Source organism: Scyliorhinus canicula, chromosome 26 (assembly GCF_902713615.1).
Source record: "Scyliorhinus canicula chromosome 26, sScyCan1.1, whole genome shotgun sequence".
NCBI classification, from domain to species: domain Eukaryota; kingdom Metazoa; phylum Chordata; class Chondrichthyes; order Carcharhiniformes; family Scyliorhinidae; genus Scyliorhinus; species Scyliorhinus canicula.
Genome location: NC_052171.1, coordinates 8,209,415 through 8,235,587, shown reverse-complemented (window position 1 = coordinate 8,235,587; position 26,173 = coordinate 8,209,415). Strand labels below are relative to the sequence as shown.

The window sequence follows — 26,173 nt, the reverse complement described above, 5'->3', positions numbered from 1 at the left end:
GGGGGGATCTAAGACGAGGGGCCTTAATGTCAGAGCCAGGCCATTCCGGAGAGAAGTTAGGAATCATTTCTTTACGCAGAGGCGGTAGAAATGTGGAGCTCCGTTCCCCCGCGCTCAACCGCGCGCCCATCGCCGGCAGCGGCATCTCTCTTCCCGTCGCTCGTCAACGGGAATTCCCAAACGAAGCCACCCCACCCCGCCGGGAAACCCCGGGGGGTGCACTGCCTGCGGGAAAAGAGGGAATTCCAACGGTCGGAGAATTCCGGTCAATATTCCGAAAGGGAGGAACGGGAATACAGTTCCTTGTGTACACGGTGTGGTGCTCACACACCATCGGAGGCCTGGACGAATGGTTCAGAGAAGGTGGGTCGAAATCTCAGTTCGAGAAGGAGAATTTGGTTTAAAAATCAGCAAGCTAAAAACTAAAGTAAAATAAAAGTGAGCGTGAAATCCTCAGGTCGGACAAAATCCAATCGGTTCACTACAACACCCTGCCTGAGACGGGAATCTTCCAGGCTTACCCTGTCTGGCCTAAATAATAATAATCTTTATTACAAGTAGGCTTACATTAACACCTCAATGAAGTCACTGTGAAAATCCCCTCGTCGCCACACTCCGGCCCCTGTTCGGGTACACGGAGGGAGAATTCAGAATGTCCAATTCACCCAACAGCACATCTTTCGGGACTGGTGGGAGGAAACCGGAGCACCCGGAGGAAACCCACGCAGACACGGGGGAGAACGTGCAGACTCCGCACAGACCCCAGCCAGGAATCGAACCCGGGACCCTGGACCGGCAAGAAGGCAACGGCGCACCTCCACTCTTCTCAGGGCAACTGAGGCCAGGCAGACAATGCCGGGCGTGCTCACGGATGCTCTTAAAGTATCAAAACCGAATTGGGAACCGCTACAGCTGGCTTTCAGCAGCATTTAGCGATTCCCCGTTCTGGGCCGGCTTAGACAACTGGATCATCCAACGGGCATTAAAGGAGCTACCTTAAAAACCAGCAACCGCCGGTCCATACACGGGTAAAACCGCCCCTCCTGCTCCAGGGCCAACCGAGGAGATATCCTGCCAACCCCAGGCCCCTGTATCACTCACCCGCTGTTCTCTTTGCTGCAGGACAATATTCTCTGGTTTCAGGTCCCGGTGAATGATCCTGTTCTCGTGCAGGTAACGGAGGGCAGAGGCTGCAATGCAAAAAGGACCTCCAATAAGGACCAGCCTTCGCTCCAGCTCGCGCCCCACCCCTCATTGTAAGCACAACCCTCATTATGGTGCCGGAATCAGACCCCGTCTCGCCACCTCCTGCCCAAGCTCATCGCCTGCACGATCTCAGAGACGCAGACGTTGCCCTTCCGACGTTGCGACCTCCTTTTGGGACGGCACGGGGAGGCCATTCGGCCCACTGTGTTTACGCCACCTCTTTCCCAGAGCAATCCTTGTCCGTCCCACTCCCTTCCTCCATATCCCTGCAATTAATCGCCCCCCTCCCCCTTCCGCTATTGATCAAGTTTGCGATCCGAGGGCGGAAGGATTGTTCTTCAGGCTGTGGCCTGAACCTTGGACCCGAGGGGAGCGGCACAGTGGCTAGCACTGCTGCCTCACAGCTCCAGGGATCCGGGTTCTGATTCCAGCTTCGGGTGACTTTGTACAGTCTGCACGTTCTCCCCCGTGTCTGCGTGGGTTTCCTCCGGGTGCTCCGGTTTCCTCCCACAGTCCAAAGGCGTGCAGGTTAGGTGGATTGGCCGTGCTAAATTGCCCTTAGTCTCCAAAAAGGTTAGGCGGGGTTACTGGGTGGGCTTAAATAGGGTGCTCTTTCCAAGGGCCAGTGCAGACTCGATGGGCCAAATGGCTCCTTCTGCACCATACATTTTATGATTCGATGATCTTGGCACCGCGGGATGCCTGGAAATTGGTAGGAGCTGGGATGGAAGACCGCTCTTCCCTGATACAATGAGGGAAAAGGCCTGGAGTCTCCCGATTTCCAGCTGCTTAGAGCCCATAGTTCACAGCACTTAAAAGCAACTCCTCTGGTCGACCTGACCATCGTTGCAGCTGGAGCATTCGTCGTAATCTGTCCTTCCCTTCCCATCTCCTCCACCTCCCATTCCCCCTGCCGAACCCCTCCTTCCCTTCCCATCACCCACCAGGATCGTGACGCTCCTCCAATTCTGGCCTCTTTGCACCTTCATTTTAATCGTGCCACCACTCGCAACAGTGCCTTCAGCTGCTGAAGCCCTAAGCCGCGGAATCCCCTCCCTAACCCTCTCTCTCCTCCTTTTAAGACCCTCCCCAAACCCCCCCCCCCCCCCCCCCCCCCCCCCCCCCCCACCTCTATGGTCACACTTGGGCAATTTTTAACCAGGTTAAAAAGCCTGGGGTTCGAGTGTGTTTGAGTGCAGCGGTCATGTTTTTCTTTTCGAGCCAGAAGGTGAAAGTGACAAAGGATTGTGTTTTTCAGTCTGGGCTAATGGACTGTGGCTCAACTGGGAAAGACCCTGGGGAGTTAACGGGCTTTGCAGCCTGCAAAGATAACTTTTTTTTTCAACTTGGGGAGATGAGGTCCTTGCTGGATGGAGCCCAGGAAAGCAGAGAGACATTTTGAAAAGCTTGAGAGAGGCAGTTTTTGGAGAAAGGGGTTGAATTCTGATGTGCCTGACGCTGGGTCCACAATTCTCCCACAGCGAGGTGGATTGTGAGCTGTCCTTTCCTTGTTGTTAATGGGGAATTGAGTAGTAGTGTTTAAGGGGGTAAATTGCAAGTTGCTCTTTTTGGGTGTGGTGTTGAGAAGTCTAATTTGTAGTCATAAAAATGTTTTGTTTCAAAAAGGACCCAAGCCCTATTTCTTCACTCAATCACTCCTGGAGTGAATTGTCTTGACGTAACATAAGCTGCTTCCTTGATGTTCACTCTGACAAAGGAAGGTTCAGACGTGGAGATAACTTCAACGCGTTTATTAAACTATTAACAATTCTCCTACTTGGATTCACCTCTCCTGTTAATCCTTCTATAGCTACTCAGACTGACGAACCAGTCTGCTACAATCCACGTGGTGGGTGTGATGTTCAATCAACCCTGTGTCTGTACTCACTGAGTGTCTCCAATGGAAATAGGAAGATCATGTGTGCTGTGTTCTTTATATATGGGTTGGTGTAATGCCCTCCTGTGGTAGTGTCACCTCTGTGTGTATGGTGAATGCCCATTGGTCGTGTCCTATCTTACTGACCTATTGGTTGAATGTCTGTGTGTCATGTCTCTGGTGCTCCCTCTAGTGTCTAGCTAGTCTACATGTATAAACCCTTGTGTATTGACAGTGATGCATATCACATCATTCCTTCCGCACCGTCATACAAATAAACAAAAACATTAGGGTTTCGGTTGATATCCAAGCCACTGTGTGGGGTCTGGTCTGGGATTGTAATGTAAATGCTGGCTGTAGATGTCGTATCCCATCCTGGTGAGGGGGATGGGAGTGGAAGGGACGGAGAGAGGGGAAAGAAGACTAGAGAGGGGAAAGAAGATCTTGATCGAGATCTGGTGGTCTTTCGGGGTAGCCGGCAGATCATAGAATTTACAGTGCAGAAGGAGGCCATTCGGCCCATCGAGTCTGCACCGGCTCTTTGAAAGAGCACCCTACCCAAGCCCACACCCTCACCCTATCCCCACAACCCAGTAACCCCACCCAACACTGAGGGCAATTTAGCCTGGCCAATCCACCTGACTGCACATCTTTGGGCTGTGGGAGGAAACCGGAGCACCCGGAGGGAACCCACGCAGACAGGGGGAGAACGTGCAGACTCCGCACAGTGACCCAAGCAGGAATCGAACCTGGGACCCTGGAGCTGTGAAGCAATTGTGCTAACCACCGTGCTGCCCTACAGGGGACTGGATAAGCATTTACAGAATCACAGAATTTACAGTGCAGAAGGAGGCCATTCAGCCCATCGAGTCGACACCAGCTCCTGAATGAGGAGGGGGAGAGGGAGATTTCGATCGACCTGTTCAAAACCTGGGGTCCGGACAGAGTTAGGTCGAGAGGGACTGTGCCCATCAGTGGAATGATCACGAGCAGGGGACATGGATTTAAGGTATGGAAGCATTGGAGACAGGAGGCAAAACATTTTCACACAGCGAGTGGTCGAGATCTGGAGTGGGCTGCCTCAAGAGGCAGATTCGATCAGGAGCTTTCGAAAGGGAATTGGATTTTTATTGTATTCACGGGATGTCGCTGGCCAGCATTTATTGCCCATCCTTAAGTTGCCCTTTGAGAAGGTGGGTGGTGAGCCGCCTTCCTGAGCCGCCGCAGTCCCTGTGGTGTAGGTACACCCACTGTGCTGTTAGGGTGGGAGCTCCAGGATTTTGCCCCAGCGACAGTGAAGGAACGGCCGATATATATCCAAGTCGGGGCGGTGAGTGACTTGGAGGGGAACCTCCAGGTGGTGGGGTTCCCAGGTATCTGTTGCCCTTGTCCTTCTAGATGGTAGAGGTAGTGGGTTTGGAAGGTGCTGCCTAAGGAGCCTTGGTGAGTTGCTGCAGTGCATCTTGTAGATGGTACACACGACTGCCACTGTGCGTCGGTGGGGGAGGGAGTGAATGTTTGTGGCTGGGGTGCCGATCAAGCGGGGCTGCTTTGTCCTGGATGGTGTGGAGCTTCTTGAGTGTTGTTGAGAGCCGCACTCATCCAGGCAAGTGGAGAGTATTCCATCACACTCCTGACTTGTGCCTTGTAGATGGTGGACAGGCTTTGGGGGGAGTCAGGAGGTGAGTTACTCTCCGCAGGATTCCCAGCCTCTGACCTGCCCTGGTAGCCACAGTATTTATATGGCTGGGTCCAGCTCAGTGTCTGAGCGACTAGATGCCCATACACAGAGGCTGCGCGGCTCCGACGGGCCGATATGCCTCATTCCGTGCTGTAACCATTCTCTGATTCTCGTCCACGGCTCGACTTTATCCCCGGCAGAATATGGTTGGGGAGAAAATGGGACATTTTGCACCCCGTACTCGGTGAATAACGGAACGTGACAAACTGAAACGGAGGTGAAGGGAGCACATTGAGCTTGACATTGAGCCAGTTGCTTGGCTGATAATCATCACCAGTGAGTTAGAGTGAGCACAAACGTGAGTTTCTCAGTTACCCGACAGTCGACGGCAGGAAGGAGGAAATGAGACAAATGACATCTCCTTCCTCCCATTCGCAACTCTCGCCCGTGCCCCCACTCTCCCGCAGTCAGGACATCGCCCGGCATGTGAGCCACTGTTTGACTGACTGAAGAGGAAACCGAGTCAGCGGATAGTCAGTGACAGGGGACGAGGGCCGTACTGATCCGGTTAATGCCAGCTGGCTTTGGGAAAAGGGGACAAAGAGTTTGAACAGTCACTCCCAAAATATTTCGGATATCACAGACAACGGGGGGGGCTATAGTTAGGAGTGTCAGTACAGGGGACCACGCCATGACTGCTGGGCTGAGCGGGCAACATCCTCCGTCAATCGTACGTTGCAGCAAAGTGAGTTGTATTTTTAAATTAAGATATGGGCACGGTTCCCCACCCCCTCGCTGACAGCTCAACGTTACACTTCTTGCACCGGCCAGCTCCAAGGGCGACGTAGTGTCGGAACAAGAGGACGCTGTTCGGCCCATTGATTCAGGTCTTCCATTCAGCGAGGTCACGGCCTTTGATCCCTGATCCTGAATTCCATGACCTAACAATCCAGATCGCCGTTGCCCCTTGTGTGAGGAAGTGCTTCCCGGCCTGGCTAATTTGTGATTTGATTATGGCCCCTTGCTCTGGACTTACCCTCAGTGGTGGGATACTGTTCCCCAGCTACCTTAATGAATCCTTCAATCGTTTGAAATTCTTCAATTAGGTCACCCCTTAACCCACATAGGACACTAGTCTATGAAACTTGACGCCACATTTTAACCCCAATGTCAATCATAGAATCCCCATTTAGCAGAAGGAGGCCATTCGGCCCATCGAGACGGCACCGACCCTCTGAAAGAGCTCCCTACCTACGCCCACTCCCCCTGCTCTGTCCCCGTCTGACCTGCAACATCTTTGGCAACTAAGGGACAATTGTTCATGGCCAATCCACCTAACCTGCACATCTTTGGACACTAAGGGACAATTTAGCATTGCCAAACTACCTAACCTGCGCATCTTTGGACACTAAGGAACAATTTAGCACGGCCAATCCAACTAACCTGCACATCTTTGGACACTAAGGGACAATTTAGCACGGCCAATCCACCTAACCTGCACATCTTTGGACACTAAGGGACAATTTAGCATTGCCAAACTACCTAACCTGCACATCTTTGGACACTAAGGGACAATTTAGCATTGCCAAACTACCTAACCTGCGCATCTTTGGACACTAAGGGACAATTTAGCACGGCCAATCCACCTAACCTGCACATCTTTGGACACTAAGGGCCAATTTAGCACGGCCAATCCACCTAACCTCCACATCTTTGGGCTGTGTGAGGAAACCGGAGCGCCCTGAGGAAACCCACGCAGACACGGGAAAAATGTGCATACTCCACACGGACAGTGATCCGGAGCCAGGATCGAACCCGTGTCCTCGGCGCCGTGAGGCAGCAGCGCTAACCACTGCGCCGCCCCGTCGACAAGCTTTGAAACCTCGCTACGAAGAGCACTGAAAAGGTGGCCGCGTGGCCTGGCCCATACTCACCAATGTCCGTGAGCAGGGTTAGCACCGGGGTCTCGCGCATCCCACAACAGTTGTCAAATTTATTCAGGAACTGGAACAGCACAGGAAATAAAAGTTAGAGAAGGCGGACGAGGGGCAAAGCTGCTCCTGACTCATGGGGGGGCGCACAGCTGGGTGACGAGGCTCGACTAGGCCGCAAAACAATCGGGGACCGACTCAACGGAGGAAAGTTCCAAATTAAGCGAGAATCAAATTTACACACACACATCAAAGACACAGAACAAAGCCGTCCTATCAAAGGGCATGGTTGAGTGGGCTCTAATCTCCAGCTCACTTCCGCCACTGTTATAAGGGAGGCAGGCCCACGTACGCGAATGAAGTCACACAATTAACAATGAAATCTCTGTTCTCTAACCCTCCGTTGTTGCAAATGGATCACATCTGATCGCCCCCCCCGCCCCCCAACGCCATTTCCAATCTGGCTCCCTTTCAGCCACGTACCGTCAGCACACACTTTCCACTCTCTCATACTCCGTGCTCACTGAACCAGGAACATGAGTGTTGGAGATATTCCGCTGGGATCCCCCGAGCATTGACCCAGCCCAAACGCTTTGTTCCGCTGCGTTGTCTATCTCAACCAAAGGATGGAGCCCAGGGACAGGCAGAGAGAGACATAGAGAGAGAGAGAGAGAGACAGGCGGTGAAGTTAAAAGATGGCGGCAGAAAGAAGGATAGAGTAAGGGAAACAAACGGGTGGGAGGGAGGGAGGAAAGTGAGAAAGAGAGAGAGGAGGGAAGGACCGGGGGGGGCGGCTAGAAGAAAGCAAGAAACGGAGGAAGGAGCGAAAGAAGAGGGAGGGAGGGAAAGGAGGAAGAGAGGGGGACTGAGAAATAGAGAGAGGAGGGAAAGAGCAAGAGGGGAAGGAGGAAAGGAGGAAGATGGAGAGGGACAGAGAAATAGGGAGAGGAGGGAAAGAGCAAGAGGGGAAGGAGGGAAGGAGGAAGATGGAAAGGGACAGAGAAATAGGGAGAGGAGGGAAAGAGCAAGAGGGGAAGGAGGGAAGGAGGAAGATGGAAAGGGACAGAGAAATAGGGAGAGGAGGGAAAGAGCAAGAGGGGAAGGAGGGAAGGAGGAAGATGGAAAGGGACAGAGAAATAGGGAGAGGAGGGAAAGAGCAAGAGGGGAAGGAGGGAAGGAGGAAGATGGAAAGGGACAGAGAAATAGGGAGAGGAGGGAAAGAGCAAGAGGGGAAGGAGGGAAGATGGAAAGGGACAGAGAAATAGGGAGAGGAGGGAAAGAGCAAGAGGGGAAGAAGGAAGATGGAGGGGGACAGAGGAAGAGAGAGAGAAGGTACAAAGGAGAAAGAGAGGGGAAGACTAGAGAGGGGAAAGAGGAATAGAGAGGATGGGAGCGATGGACAGAAAAAGAGGTAATGAAGGGGAGAGAGAGAAATGGAGAAAGATGGGGAGTTAAGGGTGGAAGATGAGAGGATAGAGAGAGAGATGGAAGCAGGAAGGGAGAAGCATAGGGAGAGGAGGAATGAAAAGAGGAAAGAACGAGGGGTGACAGACCTGCCAACTCACCCCATCGGTCAGAGAGACGAGAAGCGGGAGTGGCTCTTGTCAAACACAGAGTAGCCCCAACGAGAGTTGAGCACTAACCTTGCGAAGATCTCCTCCTTCGCAATATTCCATTCCCAGCAGAGGCAAGTCATTGAGGGCCAGTTTCTGCATTCCCTCGGGAACATCCCGTGCAGCTACCACATTGACATGGTTCAGCCTGGGGGGAAATTAAACAGGAGTTAACCCAATCTGCACCGTGATCGACAAAGCCAAGCTCTAGAAATCAGCGATTAGGCCTCTGCTAGAGTATTGTGGCCAACTCTGGGCCCCACATCTCAAGTAAGATGTAAAGGTCCGAGAGAGAGAGAGAGAGAGAGAGACAAGAGAGAGAGACGAGAGAGAGAGAAATGAGAAGAGAGACGAGAGAGAGACGAGAGAGAGACGAGAGAGAGTCGAGAGAGAGTCGAGAGAGAGTCGAGAGAGCGCGAGGAGAGAGACGAGAGAGAGAGAGAGAGAGTCGAGAGAGAGTCGAGAGAGAGACGAGAGAGAGACGAGAGAGAGACGAGAGAGAGACGAGAGAGAGACGAGAGAGAGAGAGAGAGACGAGAGAGAGACGAGAGAGAGTCGAGAGAGAGATAGACGAGAGAGAGAGACGAGAGGGAGACGAGAGGGAGACGAGAGGGAGACGAGAGGGAGACGAGAGGGAGACGAGAGAGGAGAGACCAGAGGAGACGAGAGAGAGAGACGAGAGAGAGTCGAGAGAGACGAGAGAGGAGAGACGAGAGAGAGATAGAGAGAGTCGAGAGAGAGAGAGAGATGAGAGAGAGAGACGAGAGAGAGACGAGAGAGAGAGACGAGAGAGAGACGAGAGAGAGACGAGAGAGAGACGAGAGGGAGACGAGAGGGAGACGAGAGAGAGAGACGAGAGAGGAGAGACCAGAGGAGATGAGAGAGAGAGACGAGAGAGTCGAGAGAGAGACGAGAGAGAGACGAGAGAGAGAGACGAGAGAGAGAGACAAGAGAGAAACGAGATGAGAGAGAGTAAAGAGAGTAGAGAGAGAGAGAGACGAGAGAGAGATGAGAGAGAGACGAGAGAGAGACGAGAGAGAGAGATGAGAGAGAGATATGAGAGAAAGAAACGAGAGAGATGAGAGAGAGACTAAAGAGAGAGAGACTAAAGAGAGAGAGACTAAAGAGAGACTAAAGAGAGAGGGACTAGAGAGAGAGAGACGAGAGAGAGACGAGAGAGAGAGACTAAAGAGAGAGACTAAAGAGAGAGACTAAAGAGAGAGAGAGAGAGACGAGAGAGAGACGAGAGAGAAACAAGATAAAAGAGACGAGAGAGAGAGACGAGAGAGAGAGATGAGAGAGAGAGAGACGAGAGAAACGAGATGAGAGAGAGAGATGAGAGAGAGAGACGAGAGAGAAACGAGATGAGAGAGAGCGATGAGAGAGAGAGAGACGAGAGAGAAACGAGATGAGAGAGAGACGAGAGACGAGACGAGAGAGAGACGAGAGAGAGACGAGAGAGAGACGAGAGAGAGACGAGAGAGAGACGAGAGAGAGTAAAGAGAGAGTGACGAGAGAGAGACGAGAGAGAGAGATGAGCGAGAGTGATGAGAGAGAGTGATGAGAGAGTGATGAGAGAGAGAGATGAGAGAGAGACTAAAGAGAGAGACGAGAGAAATACAATAGAGATACGATATAGATACGAGAGATATGCGAGAAATAAGATAGATACGAGAGAGATACAAGAGAGATACGGTAATATGAGAGAGACGAGAGAGAAACGAGAGAGAGACAAAAAGAGAGACAGAGAGAGAGAGAGAAAGAGACGAGAGAGAGAGAGAGAGAGAGAGAGAGAGAGAGAACAGATGAGATTTTCCAAGACGTTCCCAGGGATGAGGACGTCAGTTCTAAGGAAATGTTGGGAAAGTTAGGATTGTTCTCCTGGGTACAGAGAAGGTGACAATGCGACTGACTAGAACGGTTTTGATGGGAATATATATATATGGATAAAAATTATTCCCTCCGGTAAGTGAAATGAAATGAAAATCGCTTATTGTCATGAGTAGGCTTCAATGAAGTTACTGTGAAAAGCCCCTAGTCGCCACATTCCGGCGCCTGTCCGGGGAGGCTGGTGCAGGAATCGAACCATGCTGCTGGCCTGCTTGGTCTGCTTTAAAAGTCAGCCATTTTATCCGAGTGAGCTAAACCAGCCCCTCAGTGAGTCAATAACCAGAGTCCCTCGATTTAAAATCATTGAGAAAAGGTCCAGAGGGAAGGGGAGGACAAATGTTTTTACTCAGAGCTGTCTGGATCCAGAACCCTCGATTTGCAAAGAGGGTGCGAGTTGATTCCCTCAATAATTTGAGAAGGTTTTGGAGGCTGAGGGGCGTACAGGGTTAGAGTCAAAAAGCGGGAGATTTGCGAGCACCCAATGATGGCTTTTTAATGAGCTAGCAGAGGCAGGACAGGCTGAACGGCCTCCAATGATGAACTACAATCCTGCGCTGGCACAAGATCTGTAGAGGGAGCTATTGAATGGCCGTGATGCAGGGTCCTCCAGAGTCTGCTGGGGAACCCGAATATGCTGTTAAGTAATTGCGTCCCTTTCAAAAAGAACGGCTGACCCCATGTCCTTCCTCTGTTCCCATATCCCTTGATCCCCCTTTTCCTGTCAACCATATTCTTATATGTTTCTGTGGACTCCACTTCAATCACAAACCCATTTCTGCGCCACATGTTTCTCCTCCTCTCTCTCTCTCTCTCCCCCCGAAATCTCTTGCACCAAATCTTACGAACGCCTCCAGCCATTCACACGCAACTCCTGTGCGAAGGCAACCCACAATCTTTTCCACTTGCAATTCACACGCCCATTTTCGGCCTAACCGACCACTTGCGATAGCGAATGCCTTTTTGACTGCGTGGAGCGATGTTTTTCAAGAAATTTATAAATAAGAATTCAGTTTTAGTAACAGTCTGGTGTAAACAGGAAGCAGCCTGGAGGTGTTCATTGTCAAGGGGCACGAAAGCCAACAGGCCAGGAACAATCTGGGGAGTCAGCACTCAGTCAGGGCCCAGGCCTCAGGCCTGGGAGTTGGGTTGCCAACGCAGGAGACTGGTGGAGATGGAAGATTCATCTCCAAGACATTGCACGAGCATAACCCAGGAAAGAAAAACTCACAGGGGCTGTAAAAATGCGAGTTTCTCTCCCCCAGTTTAACACTTCTGCTCGTGACTTTTTCCCCCAAATATTGGCGGTTTTGGAAAAATCATCGAGGAGACTAAACTGGGATTACCCAACAGTGAGGAAGAGTATGACATAACACGGGAACCCAGTACACAATCTGTCGACTAGACTTGACTGGGCGGGACGGTGGCACAGTGGTTAGCACTGCTACCTCGCATCTCCAGGGTCCCAGGTTCAATTCCGGCCTCGGGTTACTATCTGTGCGGAGTCTGCCCGTTCTCCCCGTGTCTGTGTGGGTTTCCTCTCACAGCCCAAAGATGTACAGGTTAGGTGGATTGGGCATGCTAAATTGCCCCTTAGCGTCCAACGGTTAGGTTGGGTTACTGGGTTATGGGGAAAGGGTGGAGGCGTGGGCTTGGGTAGGGTGCTCCTTCCAAGGGCCAGCGCAGACTCAATGGGCCGAATGGCCTCCTTGTGCACTGTAAAATAAATTCTCTGATCTCATTGAATGGCGGAGTAGTCTGGAAGGACCGAGACGCGTACGCCTGTCCCTGAACCGTATGTTCATATTTATGGACAGTTAAATAACACTCAGCTTCAAACCTCTTTCCAGTTTTGGGTAAAACATGGACAAAAAAGCTGGAAAGAAGTGAAGTTGATTTGATTTGATTTATTGTCACATGTACCGAAGTACAGTGAAAAGTATATTTCTGCGGCCCAGGGAACGTACACCGTACGTACATAGTAGACAAGGAGAATAATCGACAGAGAACATTGACAAATGGTACATCGACAAACAGTGATTGGTTACAGTGCGGAGCAAGGGGCCAAACAAAGCAAATACATGAGCAAGAGCAGCATAGGGCGTCGTGAATAGTGTTCTTACAGGGAACAGATCAGTCCGAGGGGGAGTCGTTGAGGAGTCTGGTAGCTGTGGGGAAGAAGCTGTTCCTATGTCTGGATGTGTGGATCTTCAGACTTCTGTACCTTCTGCCTGATGGAAGGATCTGGAAGAAGGCAATGCCTGGGTGGGAAGGGTCGCTGAAGTGAGAGTGATTGCCCTTGAAATCAAGGCAGCATTTGAGCATGTGCGTCATCAAGGGGTCCTAGCAAGGTCCAGGCAATGGCCATCTCCAACAACAGACAATTAAACCACCTCCACGTGATACTCATGACATGACTATCATTGAATCCCCCTTCAACATTCTTTAGCGGTGGGGAAAGAGTGGGATGAAACACTCTCCACTCGCCTGGATGAGTGCAACTCCAACAACATTCAATCCATAGATTCCCTACAATGCAGAAGGTGGCCATTCGGCCCATCTCCTCTGCAGTGACCCACCGAAAGAGCGCTCTACTTGGGCCCACTCCCCCACCCTATCCCTGTAACCCAACCGAACTTGTGGGAGGAAACCGGAGCAGCCGGAGGAAACCCACGCAGACACGGGGAGAACGTGCAGACTCCGCACAGACAGTGACCCAAGGCCGGAATTGAACCCGGGATCCCGGCGCTGTGAGGCAGCAGTGCTAACCACCGTACCACCATACCGTAGTTAAGAAGACACTAGGCGAATCGTAGTGCTGTCTCAAAGGGTGTTCACCTTTCCAAATTCATTCACCCGTTTCACAATTCACAAGGTGCAGGCCGCTTAAGGATCTCAGTTTTGAATCTTCTCCGGACAAATTCGTCACCGAAAGTCAATTCGGCCCAACGATAAGCATAAAGTTTAAACCAGGGGTGGGCAAACTTTTCCGTGCAAGGGCCACATTCAGAAATTCACAATTTTAAAGGGCCGCATAGTATATTAAGTAAAATAATTACTTCACCCGGTTATGATTCTGGGCGCCTCATATAGAACATAGAACAGTACAGCACAGAACAGGCCCTTCGGCCCTCGCCGTTGTGCCGAGCAATGATCACCATACTCAAGTCTATACCAGTAAGTAACCCAACAGCCCCCCCCCATTAACCTTAAAAAAATAATAAAAAATTTAGAAAAAAAGAAAGATTTAAAAAAAAATTTTTTTTTTTTAATGACTTGGTGGGCCGCATAAAGACCTTTGGCGGGCCGCATGCGGCCCGCGGGCCGTAGTTTGCCCACCCCTGGTTTAAACCATAATTTGCCATTTCCGATTTAATATCACCATCGTCTAAACCTGACCAATGGGGGAATGAGCTAATCGAAAAGAGGATTTCACAATTTCCGAAGTTCAGAATTGAGTAAGTGGAATATGTGATGGGAAGTCAGAATGGGAGCTGGGCAGAGAACACAATTGAAGGCAGAAATGATCTGAATTTAGTTTGAATTGTTGTTAATTCAAGAGCTTTTTAACTACCGTGGGCAGAATTTTATCAGCACCCCCCCCCCCCCCCTTCCCAAGAAGCTGGACACCATCCAGGACAGGGCAGCCCCGCTTGATCGGCACCCCACCCACAAACATTCACTCCCTCCCCCACCGACGCACAGTGGCAGCCGTGTGTACCATCTACAAGATGCACAGCAGCAACTCACCAAGGCTCCTTAGGCAGCACCTTCCAAACTAGCTTCCTCGAGCTCTTGTGGTGCTCATCAGTGGAGAGCAACGAGCTAGATTTCCTTTGCATGTTTAGGATTGCAGCCGTCTTCAATATTCGCTCCTGTCACAAGGAGACTGCGACAGAAAGGAACCATCAAAGCTGGAAATGGGCCCACCACAAAACTGCGAAGATTCAGGAGCTGATTGGCCACCTCCTCCAGAGAGGGAGGACCACTTCAAGCGGCCAATGGCTGGCCTTTCGAGACTGATCACCTGACAGGACTGCACACTGGTCTGGTTCCATTATTGACTGAACTTAACCACTCGCCCCCTTTACAAACACTGTCCTCTTTAACACTCACACTGACATCAAGCGCCTAGCTACAATGGACAAGAGTGTCCAACATAATAACCATTCCAAACTCTACCCAAGCAGCACTCTGGTTAAATATTACACAAACTGTTAGGCAACTGGTGACTCAACTGATGAAGAATCATAAGCTGAGATAAGAGGGAGAGAGAACGAGAGAGACAGAGAGAGAGAGAGATAGAGAGAGAGAGTGAGAGAGAGACATAGAGAGAGACACAGAGAGAGACAGACAGAGAGAGAGATAGAGAGAGAGATAGATAGATAGAGAGATAGAGATAGAGAGATATAGGTAGAGAGTAGAGGTAGAGGTAGAAAGATTGAGAGCAATAGAGAGAGGGTGATGGGGTAGGGAGATAGAGAGAGAGAGATAGAGGTAGATGTAGAGGTAGAGAGAGAGAGATAGAGAGAGAGAGATAGATAGAGAGAGAGAGTGAGAGAGACAGAGAGAGAGAGAGATAGAGAGATATAGGTAGAGAGAGGTAGAGGTAGATAGAGAGCGATAGAGAGAGGGAGATGGGGTAGAGGGAGAGAGAGAGGTAGGTAGAGAGAGAGAGGTAGAGATAGAGGTAGAGAGAGAGATAGGGAGAGAGAGATATATAGATAGAGCGAGATAGAGGTAGAGGTAGAGAGATAGATAGAGAGAGAGAGATAGAGAGATAGATAGAGAGAGATAGAGGTAGACGTAGATGTAGAGGTAGAGAGAGAGAGAGAGATAGAGATAGAGAGAGGTAGAGGTAGAGATAGAGAGAGGTAGAGGTAGAGATAGAGAGAGAGGTAGAGGTAGAGAGAGAGAGATCGAGATAGAGAGAGGTAGAGATAGAGATAGATTGATAGAGAGAGAGAGAGAGTTCTCTGGACCAGCTCATCACCTGTTCAAACCAAGCCTAAAAGTGGAGTCAGAGGCCTTATGTCCCAGAGTGATTCAAGTGTTTTTGATAAATGAATTCAAGCGTTGACCGAGGATGGATTAAAAGCTGACCCGACTGGTCTGGACACGTATTGTAGGGGTGACCATACTTTGCCATTTGGTGGGCAACACGTTTGTCTTTGCTCACGCCCCTAAGTGGTCACCAGTGGCTGGTAATGAGGTCCCGGTCTGGAACTCAGCCCCAGTCTGTCGACGCCGTCTCCGAGTTCAAGGCATTTAATGTCCAGTCCTCCCAACGGTGCAGAGTCCTCAGTTAGGCCTCATGTCCCCCTCGCTCTCAGGTCAAATCTCTGATTGAGGTTCGGGGGGTGGGACAGGTGGTGAATGGGAGGTTTGGGGGGGGGGGGGGAAAGAGTCACGAACGGGGGTATTTACGTTGCATCCTCTGACGTAGGCCCAATTGCCCAACCCAGCGCCGCGTAGGTTTCCGAAAGGCCCATCTCCTGCTCATCACTGTGTCACTACGCCAAATAATCCCGACGAGGAACCCGATAAAATAATCACTTTAGGTTTGCAAGCAAAATTGACGCAGGCTGCGGGCCAGAATATCTAAACCGGCCGTGCTGGTTTCCAGCCGCTGTGGTTTGGGCCTTGACCAACTTGAAGAGCTAATATCCTGCTGCGTGTCTCAAGGCCAGTTGTGTTTAGATTGGGATTGCTGCTTTTTCTTTGGAACGCAGTGGTGTTATGATTCTGTCACACCGTGGTAAACAACTCAGGACAAAAGCCATTCCAGACACTAATCTGGCAGATGGGACACACGGAGGCCGGGGTGGGTGGGGGGGGGAGGATTCCTGCCACCCAGCCTGACTCTCCACAGAGCTTCCAAGGGAATCAGAAAGATTGTTTTTCTCTGTTGCTGGTAACTGAATGCTGGTCGGTTATCAGAGACAGGTCACATCACAGCTGCCGGGCAGTCTGAACTGATGTGGGGAGATGTATTGTTTTTTAGATTTACTCTGGCATTGCGCCCCTTCCAAAATCTTACTCTTGCCCCTGGGGAATCAATAGAGAGAGAGAGAGAGAGAGATACACCCTCCTCGTCAACCAGGCTCTCGCACAGCCTAACCCAACAGCTTCATCGCTGTGTTCACATCTGCGGAAAGGCGTCGCTCAAAGCGTCCTTTTCTCTCCCACCGTTTTATCTCTTCCGGCATTCGATCGGATTTTCCCGAGCCCCATGTTGTGCGCCTTGGCAGTCTGCCTCTTCCTGCTGCTCAATCTCCCCTCTCTCTCTCTCGCCGGCCCGCAGCTCTCAGGCGCCAGCTCTCTCTCTCAGTCCCGAGGGCGGCATGGTAGCACAGTGGCTAGCACTGTCGCTTCACAACGCCAGGGGACCCCGGTTCGATTCCCAGCTTGGGTCACTATCTGTGCGGAGTCTGCACGTTCTCCCCGTGTCGGCGCAAGTTCCCTCCGGGCGCTCCGGTTTCCTCCCACAAGTCCTGAAAGACGTGCTGTTAGATGAACTGGACATTTCGAATTCTCCCTCCGTGTACCCGAACAGACGCCGGAATGTGGCGATGAGGGGCTTTTCACAGTAACTTCATTGCAGCGTTAATGTAAGCCTACTTGTGACAATAAAGATTATTATTATTGCAGTGTTAATGTAAGTCTACTTCTGACAATAAAGATTGTTAAGTTGAATTAATGGACCACCAATACCTAGGCTGACACGCCCAGCGCAGCACCAAGGGAGCGGTGCATTGTCGGAGGCGGCATCTTCGGGTTGGAGTTTTAAACCAGTGTTTTGCCAGCCCTCCCAGGTGGACATTACAGTTCCCAAGCCACTATTTCAAAGAGGTTTATCCTTGGTATTCCTCAATCAATATCACAGAAAGACAGATCATATTGCCCCCTGCCAGCACTCCCCCCTCCCCGAACACCCCCCCACTCCACACCCCCCACCTCATCTCTCCTGCAAACTCTCAGCGCTGGGCAGCGGAAATCAAGCGCGCCTCGGAGCCAGACCCCTCACTCTCTGCATCAGCGCCGAGACCGGAGGGTCTGGTCAGACAGCCTTCACCTTTTCATAATCTGGATCTCCAGACACCAGCGTTCCCGGTTCCTCGGGCTCAGCTCCTGCCGACATTGCTTGATGGCGACCTGCTCCCCGGTGTCCTGAAAATAAAACACCCAGAAATACCCCCGATTAGACACATCAGGTTGACTGAAGGAACAGTGAGTGTGAGGGTACAAAACCGGCAACAGCACAGGCAGTGAACGGGACTCCAGATGGAAAAAAAGTTTCAATGTCGAAGCACTGTTTGTAATCGTAACCTGGACTTGGAGACAGAGAGCATGATTTTGGGGCAGGAACGGTGGCGCAGTGGTTAGCACTGCTGCCTCATGGCGCCGAGGGCCCGGGTTCGATCCCGGCCCTGGGTCACTGTCCGTGTGGAGTTTGCACATTCTCCCCCGTGTCTGCGTGTGTCTCACCCCCCACAACCCAAAGATGTGCAGGGTAGGTGGATTGGCCATGCTAAATTGCCCCTAAACTGGAAAAAAATAATTGGGGACTCGAAATTTATTTTTTTTTACAAACAAAAACATTTGGGATCCTTGAATTTATCACAGTGGGCACAGGAGGCACAATGGGCAGAATTTTACAGTTTCCTGCCAATAGGTTTACCAGTGACGGGGTGGGGGCACCCAAAATGAATGGGGAAATGCTTCAGAAATCAGAAGCACAAAGGGACTTGGGAGTCCTTGTTCACGATTCTCTGAAGGTTAATGTGCAGGTTCAGTTGGCAGTTAGGAAGGCAAATGCAATGTTAGCATTCATGTCGAGAGGGGTAGAATATAAGAGCCGGGATGTACTTCTGAGGCTGTATAAGGCTCTGGTCAGACCCCTTTTGGAGTATTGTGAGCAGTTTTGGGCCCCGTATCTAAGGAAGGATGTGCTGGGGCCTTGGAAAGGGTCCAGAGGAGGTTCACTAGAATGATCCCTGGAATGAAGAGCTTGTCGTATGAGGAACGGTTGAGGACTCTGAGTCTGTACTTGTTGGAGTTTAGAAGGATGATGGGGGGATCCTATTGAAACTTACAGGATACTGCGAGGCCTGGATAGAGTGGACGTGGAGAGGATGTTTCCACTTGTTGGAAAAACCTGAAACAGAGAACACCATCTCAGACTAAAGGAACGATCCTTTAAACAGAGATGAGGAGGAATTTCTTCAGTAACCTGGACTTGGAGACAGAGAGCATGATTTTGGGGCAGGAACGGTGGCGCAGTGGTTAGCACTGCTGCCTCATGGCGCCGAGGGCCCAGGTTCGCCCATTTTGGTGGTGAATCTGTGGAACTCTTTGCCGCAGAAGGCTGTGGAGGCCAAATCACTGAGTGTCTTTAAGACAGAGGTAGATAGGTTCTTGATTAATATGGGGATCAGGGGTTATGGGGAGAAGGCAGGAGAATGGGGATGAGAAAAATATCAGCCATGATTGAATGGCAGAGCAGACTCGATGGGCCGAGTGGCCTAATTCTGCTTCTATGTTTTATGGTCTTATGGGTTGCCTTCCTGTCACCCCCCTCCCCCCGAACTGTCGACTATTTTACACAAGGCAAGCAAAGCCAGTTATTGACCACTCAATGTTGGGTCCGGCAGGAAGGGTTCACAGTCGGTGAGTGAGGGGAGGGGGAAACGGCCGGCAGGTCACCTTGCTCGGACCTAGGGAGGCAAGGGGGCACCTCGCAAAAGGCCTCCCCCCCTCCTCCCCCTTTCCACATCGGGTGCCCCTACCCCCTGCCCCCTCCCCCCCATGTGTGCTCCTACCCTATCTTCCCATCGCCAGCAAGACCCCCCCCAGCGCATCTCCCTGGATAAGTATCACCCCGTGGAGCGTCAGACAAGTACAGGGTTGAAAATCAGGACCGGTTCTGACAGTCTAAATCAGGGGGAACAGTTCTCAATGATAACAAAGGATGCAGAAATGAGGAAACTACACATTTCTTTAAAAGCACAGCGAGTTGCTGTGATCTGGAATGTGTTGCCTGACAGCGTAGGGGGAAGCAGATTCGATCTTACAAAAGGCAATTAGAAAAATATTTGAACAGGAGTTATTTACGGGGCTCTGGCAGAGTGGGTTTAACAGGAAAACGCAGCTGAAAGAGTTGGCAGATATGCAATGCTGTATTATTCCGTGATTCTCTCGATCTGAAGCGCCTGGTTCTCAGCGTCTGCTGCACAATGCTTTTTCCTCGTCCAATTTCCTAGAATTATTCCCAAAGATTTAAGTTGTTGCTCCAAGTGGCGCTGCCGGGAAGGGAGTCCGCTGGGATGGGTGCGGGGAGGAGGAAAGAAATCTGGGCCCGCGGCGCTCGGCACACCAGGAAAGCCGTGCCCCCCCCCCCACCCTGCCTGTCCACCCTCTCCCACCGGGAGAGGTCCCCGTTTCGAGGTTAGGTCCAGGATAGGCGCCCACCCAGCAGCCATCGGGGAGGAGAGTCTGAAAAAGGTTTTCTTTTTTAAGCTTCCATGTACCAACTGTCCCACCGTCCCTTCAGGCTGGAGATGGGCAGCTAAGAGAGATCTGGGAAGCTGGAGGACCATGATTCATCCCAGCTTACCGAGGGCAGGTCAAATCGAAGCTTTAAAATAAAAAAAAAAGAGAAACCCTGGCAGATATAATCCCCTCGAGTATTGCCCACCAACACCAGTGGAGTGTTGACATCCATACAGGCATTCACAGAGACAGCTAAGCATCTGATATGAAACCAGTTCACTCAGTATTGAGTGGAAATGCCGGTGTTGGACTGGGGTGAGCACAGTGAGAAGTCTGACAACACCAGATTAAAGTCCAGCAGGTTTGTTTCGAATCACTAGTTATCGGAGCGCAGGTGACTCACCTGAGGAAGGAGCAGTGCTCCGAAAGCTAGTGATTCAAAACGAACCTGTTGGACATTAACCTGGTGTTGTAAGACTTCCTGCTATTTTAAACTCAGCTGCCTATTTGATGCACATAACCCCCCCCTCTTCCACCTAATACCATCTTTCAAGAAGATGCAGAACTATAATAACAATAATCTTTATTGTCACAAGTAGGCTTACATGAACACTGCAGTGAAGTTACTGTGAAAATCCCCTCGTCGCCACATTCCGGCGCCTGTTCAGGTACACTGAGGGAGAATTCACAATGTCCAATTCACCCTAACAAGCACGACTTTCGGGACTTGTGGGAGGAAACCGGAGCGCCCGGAGGAAACCCACGCAGACATGGGGGAGAACGTGCAGACTCCGCACAGACAGTGACCCAAGCCGGGAATCTAGCCTGGGACCCTGGCGATGTGAAACAACAGTGCTGACCACTGTGCTACCGTGCCACCCAGAACTAGGCACGTCCAGTTCTGGTTTTCCCATTACGCTACACTCTGACAATAAGGGGGCGTTCTATTTATTTCAATGGAAAAAAACTTTGATGGGGAGTGGCAGCCCCTAGCCACTGGCTCACCTTTTGGGAGGGGCAGTATCAACAGTGCCCTGCCGCATTGGTAACCTGCTGGGACGCAATGGGAGAATAGGTGACTGAATGGCAGAGCAGACTCGATGGGCCGAATGGCCAAATTCTGCTCTCTGTCTTATCGTCTTACAATACGGCAGATAGGACGGCACAGTGGTTAGCACAGCTGCCTCACAGCGACAGGGACCCGGGTTCGATTCCGGCCTCGGGTGTCTGTGCGGAGTCTGCACGTTCTCCCCCGTGTCTACGTGGGTTTCCTCCGGGTGCTCCGGTTTCCTCCCACAGTCCGAAGGTGTGCAGGTTAGGTGGATTAGCCGTGATGAATGCGCGGAGTTACAGGGATTGGGGGGGGGGGGGTAAGAGTGCTCCTTTGGAGGTTCGGTGCAGACTCAATGGGCCGAATGGCCTCCCTCTGCAGCGTGGGGAGTCTACAGGAGGAGGCCATTCGGTCCATCAAGCCTCTTTGACGGGGCTGTGTAACTAGCCACATGACCTACTACTCCCACCCTCTTGGCAGATAGCCCTGCAAACCTTTCCTCACTCGAGCGAACGACTTTGGGATAATCGGCTGAGTTTTAGTGTTGGTATTTGCAACAAATGTCCGGGACGGAACGGCTTCCAGGAAATTGTGCACAGGCTCAGCCTTCTCCTCCTCCTCAAAACCAGCGGTTACCTCATGAAGTCTTTATGAGGCGATCTTTGGCTGAACCCCCAGCCCAGAGTTTGTGTGACCCCCCCTCCATTTCCTGTTCACCATTGCCCGGTTGCTTAGCAAGTGTTTCGGCAGCAGGAGCAGCAGCTGAGCAGACTAGAGCTGAAAACTGAGACAGAAGCAGACAGCAGACCGAATAGAGGAAATGGGCCAGGCTGTTAAATGACATCCTGTCGCAGTGGGACGACCATGGCTGGGGTCGCAACAATAAATACCCGCTTACCCACCTGTGCTTTCTGTGAATTCGTTTTCCCCCCTGGACAGAAACTCCTGTCACAATGTTAGCAGGATCTTTATGGTGCACAGTTAAAGCGCGTGGGATTACGGGTAGTATCTTGAGAAAACTGGTCAGCAAACAGGAAGCAAAAAGTTGGAATAAATGGGCCGTTTCCGATTGGCAGCAGCGACGAGTGGGCTACCGCAGGGATCTGCGCTCGGACCCCAACTGTTCACATTGTATATTAATGATTTGGACGAGGGAACTAAATGTATTCTCTCCAAATTTGCAGCCGACACAAAGTTGGGTGGGAGGGTGAGCTGTGAGGAGGATGCAGAGATGCTTCAGCGGGATTTGGACAGGCTGAGTGAGTGGGCACGTGGATGGCAGATGCAGTACAATATGGATAAATGTGAGGTTATCCACTTTGCTAGCAAAACTAGGAAGGCAGATGACTATTTGAATGGGTGTAAAGTGAGAGATGGATATTCAGCGAGACCTTGGTGTCCTCGTGCGTCAGTCGCTGAAAGTGAGCGCGCAGCTACAGCAGGCAGTAAAGAAGGCAAATGGCATGTTGGCCGTCACAGCGAGAGGACTTGAGTACAGCAACAGGGACATTTTACTGCAATTGTGTCAGGCATTGGTGAGGCCACACCTGGGGCATTGTGAGCAGTTTTGGGGTCCTTATCTGAGGAAGGATGTTCTTGCGATGGAGGGAGGGCAGCGAAGGTTTACCAGGCTGATTCCTGGGATGGCGGGACTGTCATATGAGGAGAGACTAAGTCGGTGAGGATTATATTCATCGGAGTTTAGAAGAGTGAGAGGGGATCTCATAGAAGCTTATAAAATTCTGACAGAATTGGACAGGGTAGAATCAGAAAGAATGTTCCCGATGGTGGGGGAGTCCAGAACTAGGGGTCAGAGTTTGAGGATAAGGGGTAAATCTTTTAGGACTGAGGTGAGGTGAAATTTCTTCACCCAGAGAGTGGTGAATCGGTGGAATTCACTCCCACAGAAAGTAGTTGAGGCCAGAATGTTGTGTAATTTCAAGAAGGAATTAGATTTTGCTCTTGGGGCTAAAGGGATCGAGGGATATGGGGGAAGGCAGTATTAGGGTATTGAACTTGATGATCAGCCATTATCATAATGAATGGGGGATCAGGCCAGAAGGGCCGAATGGCCACCTCCTGCTTCTATTTTCTATGTTTCGAGTCCCAAAATGGGTAGCAAACCACATTCAAGGCATTTACGTCACGGAATGAAAATCCAAAGTGTTTTACAAAGAGTAGCTTCCACTCCGCCAGATCACTCCCCATACCGTGACGGTTAATACTGGTCAGAATCTGTTGCCTCCATTCCGAGACCATTGCTGGATTAATTCAATACTTCATTCACTCTCAAGCAGGAATCCACAATGGAGCTGGAGCAAGTTAGAACTCTGATGGAAACGTCCAATTAAACTCTACAACGAGGGAAAGAGTGGGGACTGAGGAGGTTCCCATCACCGATCTAACGCCGTCAGCGCAGTAGACATTCAGAGGCAGTACCTTGTTCGCCCAGCGGTTGACATTCCCGAAGCCCCCCGTGCCCAGACGTTCCTTCATCTCCCACGATCCGCAGGTCAGGTTCTGTGAGGAGAGAGGCCGACTCATCCTGGCTTCAGATCTAAAGGTCAAAGGGGAAAGAGTCAAACGGACGCTGGCAAAACCCTCACGACCAGCCCGACCGTGCCGAGACACATTGCCCCTCGACAGAGGAGCGAGGTCGTCAAGTTTCTTCTCAAAAATAAATTTAGAGCGCCCAATTCTTTTTTTAACCACCCCAATTAAGGGTCAATTTGGCGTAGGCCAATCCACCTACCCTGCGCATCTTTTTGGGTTGCGTGGGGGGGCGAGACCCACGTAGACGCGGGGAGAAGGTGCAAATTCCGCACGGACGGTGACCCGGGGCCGGGATCGAACCCGCCGCGAGGCAGCAGTGCTAACCACTGCGCCGCCCTCGCGAGGTTGTTAAGTGACTGGGATTTTCCCTTTATGGAGAGAAGTCCCCCATTGCCCCCCTCGCACAGGTAACCATTGGCAGAGTCCAATTCTGCATGCCATAGAATGCCACCACATCTATCGTTCAATAGTTGCAGGAATCAATCGATACCTGCCATTTAGCATCTATGGTGGCTTCAGATCACATCACCGACTATTTTGACGTTGGTCTGTGCTTGGTTAGGTTTGATTCATTGAACAGATTGGTTGTGACTAACAGAATCAATATGATTCAACACGGACCTTCCCTTGTGTGAGAAGAATGCTGGGCACCCCTTTTCCTCATTGGCCTGATTCTGTCCCTCACACATTGCTCTCTTTTCCTGCCTTGCCGATGAAGTCTGCTGCACATCCCTCTCTTGTTCCCGTCAGGAATTGCTCACTCATCCACACCCTTCCTCCACTCCCGTGCGGGAGCCGACAGCTCAAGCTGACTTTTCCTCTGCAGTCATGGTCAACTTGTCAATGTTCGAGTGGTCCAAATACTCATGTCCTTGCCTCTGGAACAACGAAGGACCAAGGCGGTGCGGAAGATCAAGAGGGACGCAGACTCCAGTCATTGTTTTAGTCATTCTTGGGAGACCAGGCATCACAGCCCATCCCCATTTGCCCCAGCAAGCCGTTTCTGGGCCTCCTGGGTTGAAAATTCTTGAATGATATCCCCAGGATAATGGGAGGACGACAGAGGATTGCCAAATCTGGGTGGTGCCTCATCCTCTGATAGGACAATCCCTCTGCTTGGTGGAATCTTCTATCCCTGCTGTGGTAGTACGGCTAGAGAAATCATATTACCAAAGAACCAAGCAGCCATTGGTACAGCAGACTCGCTGCCCATTGGCCCAGGCAAGTCATGTGCCTCTCTGCCAATTGGTTGTGGCTGGTCATGTGACTCCCCGCCGATTGGCTGAGAGGTTGGTAGCTCCGCCTACAAGGCGGGGTATAAGAGCTCGTGCTGGCTGGCAGTCGGCCTTTCTCTGTACGACCACAGCCGGGCTCATATCTAGCGTATTAAAGCCTGTTGTTTGGAACTTCACTATGACTCGAGTCCAATTGCATCACCCGCCAAAGTCAAAGACAACCTCTGGCCTTGCCTCCATCTTTTCCCTGACGTTGTATCGTGCTCCTCTAATCTGATTTACTACACCTGTGTCTGCAAGCTTATCGAATTGTCTGTTAATATCTTCAGCCAGAATATTACTAAAACCCTTCTATGTCTCTGTAATAGAATTATTGCATTTACAGTGCAAAAGGAGGCCATTCGGCCCATTGAGTCTGTACCAGCCCTTGGAAAGGGCACCCTACTTAAGACCTCACTTCCAGCCTATCCCAGTAACCCCATCCAACCCTTTTTTTTGGACACTCAGGGCAATTTATCACGGCCAATCCACCTAACCTGCACATCTTTCGGGACTTGTGGGAGGAAACCGGAGCACCCGGAGGAAACCCACGCAGACACGGGGGGGGGGGGGGAACGTGCAGACCCCACACAGACAGTGACCCAAGCCGGGAATCGAACCCGGGACCCTGGCGCTGTGAAGCAACAGTGCTATCCACTTGTGCCACCGTGCCGCCCGCGAGTTGATTGGTTTAGATTGCCACATGGCTATCAAGGACCAATCAGGTCCACAGCACAGTACAGAAAAGGAACCATTTTATTTTCCAGTTTCTCTTCCTTTCTATTTCTTCCAAAAATAATTTTTTTTTAAAAAAGCATTAACGGGAAGCCGTTCACCCCCGTGGCCAGATTATCGTATATAAACCAGTTCAGTCTGGGTGTCTGGGAGAGTCCGTGGGCGGAGTTTTCTGCCCCACCCCACGTGGTGACAGATGTGGCCTGCCATTGGCTGGAGGAATCTTCCACACCCGCCATTTCCCGTTGAACACACCTCACCCCGCGGCGGCGCTCTGCCGACGGCAAACCTGAAAGATCCCGCCAGCGTGCATTACCTTGCGGCCTTAGATATAAACCTTCCCGGGGCGGCACGGTGGCGCAGTGGTTAGCACTGCTGCCTCACGGCGCCGAGGTCCCAGGTTCGATCCCGGCCCCGGGTCACTGCCCGTGTGGAGTTTGCATAATCCCCCCCGTGTCTGCGTGGGTCTCGCCCCCACAACCCAAAGATGTGCAGGGTAGGTGGATTGGCCATGCTAAACTGCTCCTTAATTGGAAAAAAGAACGGGGTACTCTGATTTTATTTAAAAAAGAAATAAACCTTTTTTTTACGGCCAACGCGAGCTTCAGATTGGAGAAGAGAGAGGGGATTTGATCGAGGTGGCCGGATTCTTGAGGAGTAGATAGTTTCCTCTGGAAGGGTGAGGAACCAGAGGATACTGATTTCGAGTGGCCAGAAAAACACAGGAACATGGTAGTTAGGAGCAGACGTAGGCCATTCAGCCCCTCGAGCCTGCTCTGCCATTCAATCAGATCATGGCTGATCTCTTCCTGGCCTCAAATCCACCTCCCGACCTCTTCCCCATATCCCTTTAATCCTTTTTTAAAATCCGAAA

General features: G+C 51.2%; 1 protein-coding gene across 1 annotated transcript in view; it reads right to left on the bottom strand.

Annotated features, from left to right (window-relative positions):
- The window catches only part of ikbkb (inhibitor of nuclear factor kappa B kinase subunit beta), an 88,812-nt gene that overhangs the window by 28,632 nt on the left and 34,007 nt on the right, over positions 1-26,173 (bottom strand). The window contains 5 exon segments of the mRNA XM_038785273.1: positions 1,102-1,190; positions 6,698-6,767; positions 8,338-8,455; positions 17,270-17,364; positions 23,177-23,294. Of these exon segments, the coding sequence (XP_038641201.1) occupies positions 1,102-1,190; positions 6,698-6,767; positions 8,338-8,455; positions 17,270-17,364; positions 23,177-23,281 (477 nt within the window). The 5' untranslated portion in view covers positions 23,282-23,294.